General features: G+C 38.1%; 1 protein-coding gene across 1 annotated transcript; it reads left to right on the top strand.

Moving 5' to 3' along the window:
• Positions 1-291: 291 nt before the first annotated feature.
• Positions 292-2,864, top strand: LOC147604350 (uncharacterized). The gene has a single exon (XM_086795454.1). It carries the CDS (start codon positions 715-717, stop codon positions 2,734-2,736), a length of 2,022 nt encoding a protein of 673 aa, XP_086651580.1. The 5' UTR covers positions 292-714; the 3' UTR covers positions 2,737-2,864.
• Positions 2,865-4,317: the final 1,453 nt, after the last annotated feature.

Genomic DNA, 4,317 nt, shown 5'->3' with positions numbered 1-4,317 from the left:
TAATCCGTGTCGCTTCCAAATCTGATAGTGCCCAGAGCATTTTTGGGCTCTGTGCTTCTTCCTCTGATTCGCACTATAATAGATGATAAGATATGCTTTTTCGAAGTCTGTGGGATCAATACAGTATTTACTCTGCACGTGAACAGATATTGTCATGCAGGTAAATTTAAATACACGTAATAACACTTTTGCGGCATCGTTTGCTTGCTTTAGTTGCTCTCTTACTCCCATGATTTCTCTATTCTGTCGTCTTTAACCCTTAATTCCATGTTTTGCATTTGCAGATTTATAATAAATTTGAGGGCGGAGCAAAGGGATCAGGCTTTAATCACCACTATGAACTTGCACAGAACAAGCATATTGTTGATCATCAAATAGCTCGTGGACTGGCTAATTGAATCGTTATTGGCCAATCGGCACACTAATCTACATGCTAATTGACTGGTGCAGGAGTTAATTATTAAAGCTGGTTGGCAAACTATAATTATTGGAGCCTGATCATAATTGGGCAGTCGCCATTATACTGATCTTCATGGCGTCACGCTAATTAGCTAGTTGCACATGTTAATTAGGTGATGGCAGAGTTATCCAGATGCTAATTGAGTACTGAGCTACCGGTATAATCCGAGAGTGGTTCGCAAACTAATCTTGATTCTGACAGGGGGCTAATTAGCTTGGGCATTGTATTGAAACTGTGACCAAAGTTGGATAATTATGAGGGTAAAGCTATGGCTACACCGGCTCAGAGGATTCAGAATTAAAGGCTTTCAAAGAAGAAGTGGATCAACTGCACCTGCATCAGTATGCCACTTAGATACTATAATTGACAAATCCACAGTAAACTTATCTCTACAATCAGCTCCTGCCAATTACAATTATAAAAGCCCATCGCATATTATAAGCATCTCACCCAAGGTCAGTTTAACCCTCTCACCAACATCACCCTTGCCCTCTCCTGCTTTACTTACCACACCCAATGGGCAATCATCCCTTGTTCCAAAACAGTCATTAACCTTTGATTCAGCTGCTAATTATATGATTAAAAATAAAGCGTACAACAAGTTTTCCCAAGTTGTGGCTTCTTTAGGATGTGGCAGCACAGCTCCTCTTAGTTCCACATCATTGAGAAAAGACAAGAAGGACTCGAAAGCATTTGGTGGAATTAGCAAAGGTTATAATGATTATGTTCAAGGTGGTCTGCAGGGAGACTTGGAGAATGCCATGGAAATTAACCAAAAGGAAGAGGGCAGCTTGCATCGTGCTTCAACAAGGAGATGGGCAGGATCTTGCAGGTGTATGCTAGTCAATGTAGAAAAAGGGTTAGAAAGATCAAAAGTGGCCCTTGGCAGCAGAAAGGTCGAGAAAAAGCGCCAATCAAAACACAGAGATTCTATGGAGCTTATATTGCCTGAGCACAGTTTAGAGATCAAAGGCTTAGGCTTAAACAGAGCTGATAATCACTCTGTCTTGCTAACCACAACCAGCAAGGAGCCTCATTTGGTGACGAAAAAGCAACCAGATTGTGTAAAAGCTGCAGAACCAGCCGATTATAAGGGTGGGGATTGGAAGAGTGACATTACAGAGGTTACAATATCAGGAAGGTGGTCTTCTGCAAGTTTGAGAGACTACTATAATGGCATTCCTGCACCATCTGAATCTAAATTAGCTAGGTCAAGTTCCTCTTACTCATGCACGAATAAGGAGCACTGTGCATCATTCACTAATAGTGGAAAAAAAATGTGTATTGATCCTTTTGATAGAGGGAGGCCGAGTGAGTCATCTATGTCGACGTTAAGCTCTGATGACTTTGACAAAATGAATCATTGGGGATCATGTGATAGTAAAAATGGGCATCATCTGACACAAGGGCATTGGCAACAAGGAGAGTTAGATATGGTCACTCTGAGTCAAAAAATCAGAAAAAAGTCCCAAAGATCAGCTTTTGCTCTTTTGAATCAGGGCATTGGTGCTGACACACAAAGTGGGTTAGGCTCTGATCATGAAGAGGATGATGAGGAATCCTTGCTGCAGGTAGATTCATATGGAAGCCTTAGTGTAAACTCATCTTACACTTGGTCACATGAAAATATCAATGATGATGGTGCTTCTTCTAAAGGCACTTTAGTTGATTTGGAGGCCAATGCCAAAGCATGGGCAACTTGGGTCTCACCAAGCATTGCAAAGTCAGAGAGCAATTATGGATCATCAAAGCATGATTATAATGTAAATCTCGGAGCCCAGTCACACGCAAAATCAGGTCTTAGCAGCAGGATTAAGAGCAGGAGAGAGCTAGATACATCAGCATTAAGAAGGAAATACCACAGGGAATTTGGGCAACAACCAGTTGTGGTATCAAGTCATCATGGGGACAACATGAACACATTTTTATTCCCTTCTGAGATATCAAGAGGCGATTTGGAGGCAAACCCATCACAGATTAACACTGAAAAACTCAAGGAGAATATTAACATTCATTCACAGAGAAACCAGTTAATAATTAAGGTGGGTCTTGATAGCCTTGCAGTGGAGAAGAGATCACAGGACCCTTATGTGGACTTCAGAGACTCCATGGTAGACATGATCTTACAGAACCAGATGCAGAAATCGAGCGACCTTGAAGAGCTTCTGCAGTCTTTCCTATCCCTTAACTCTCTTGAGCACCATGACCTAATAGTCAAAGCTTTTACAGAGGTCTGGGAAAAGGTTTTTGGGGATATGAGTGTTAGAAAGCCCTAATTTGTACCTATCAATGGGATTAATACACGGCCCATTTCCCTTCCTTCATGTTGCAGTGAACCTGATGTAAATCTTGCACGACTTGTGTACCCCTTTTGCTTGATTTCTGCAGATTAGTTGCATGCTAATGTGGCGAGTTTTTTTGTTAAGTAGATGTTTTGCTTCCAATAAAATGTTAATGTTCATCATAGGCTGTGTTCTCACTAGATTTTGAGCAATACTACAAGATTATTGTTGAACTCTTAAGTATTGCTTCTTCAGGGCCTACTTCCCTAAGGTCGTGTCTATAAATAGGTGATAATAATGCCATGACTTCCCTCTCCTTATGCTTCTGTATTTAGGGAAGGGAAGGCAAAGTGTAGATATTATACAGATTAAAGTGAAGTGTAGAGTCAATTTTGAGCTATTATTACAATGTGTTATTGCAATCCAATGATTTGAATAGCTCAGGGTATATGGTGCTTCTTGACAGATTCACGCTCCCTTGAGAAAGGCTCTCATGTACTTCTCAACTGATGCTTTAATTCTTGTGTCGATCATGTGTGCACAAGTGAGGCATGCATTAGGAATAACTCTAGTGGGTAGGCTATAGTTTGTTTCTAGGTTAAAAGAGTGTTACATAGAAGTCCTTCCAAAGATGCAGTTGGGGGCCTTATAATCCATTATCTCTGTGTTGAGGCAGATTGGATTCGGTATTAATAATTGGAAACCTCAACAATATTCTTAGCATGAAGATTGTCTCTTATATTTTGTTTTACCAAGATGTAATTTTGAGGTGTCACATGTAATGCTTCCTTTCATTTTCTTTATACATATGTACGTATGTATGTATATACATACATATATACACATATAGGTATATATGCATATACACACACATACATACATATGTATATGTATATACATATATGTATGTGTGCATATATATATATATATATATATACACACACATATAGATACATATGTATGTATATACACACACACACACACACACACATATATATGTATCTGTATATACATACATACACACACACACACACACACATATATATACACGTATATATGTGTGTGTGTGTGTAATTATGTGTGTATATATGTATATATACATATATGTGTGTATATATACATGTATATTTATATATATATATACATACATACATACCTACATACATATATATATGTATATATACATACATACATATATGTATGTATGTATGTATGTATGTATACATATATATATATATATATATATATATACATATATATGTATACATACATACATACATATATGTATTTTTGTATATCCATATGTCCCATGATTGTAAGATCAATAAAAAGATCTATCCCATTTCTAGTGGACTCATCATCACATCATCATAATGCTTGGATTCAATTCCTTCCTCATTATGTTGAATAGGGACACGTTCATCTTGATTAGTTGGTGGTATCTCGCATTCTTCATCTTGTACTTGATCCTTCACATGTTCATTATCTTGGATAGGGACACGTTCATCTTGATTAGTTGGTGGTATCTCGCATTCTTCATCTTGTACTTGATCCTTCACATGTTCATTTCCACTG

This window comes from Cibotium barometz, chromosome 62 (assembly GCF_041138505.1).
Source record: "Cibotium barometz isolate CiBa-2024 chromosome 62, ASM4113850v1, whole genome shotgun sequence".
NCBI lineage: Eukaryota > Viridiplantae > Streptophyta > Polypodiopsida > Cyatheales > Cibotiaceae > Cibotium > Cibotium barometz.
This window is presented reverse-complemented; position numbering and strand designations above follow the sequence as displayed.

Excerpts from the sequence above, each read along its gene's own strand:
- LOC147604350 (XM_086795454.1), top strand. The coding sequence starts at position 715 with ATGAGGGTAAAGCTATGGCTACACCGGCTCAGAGGATTCAGAATTAAA.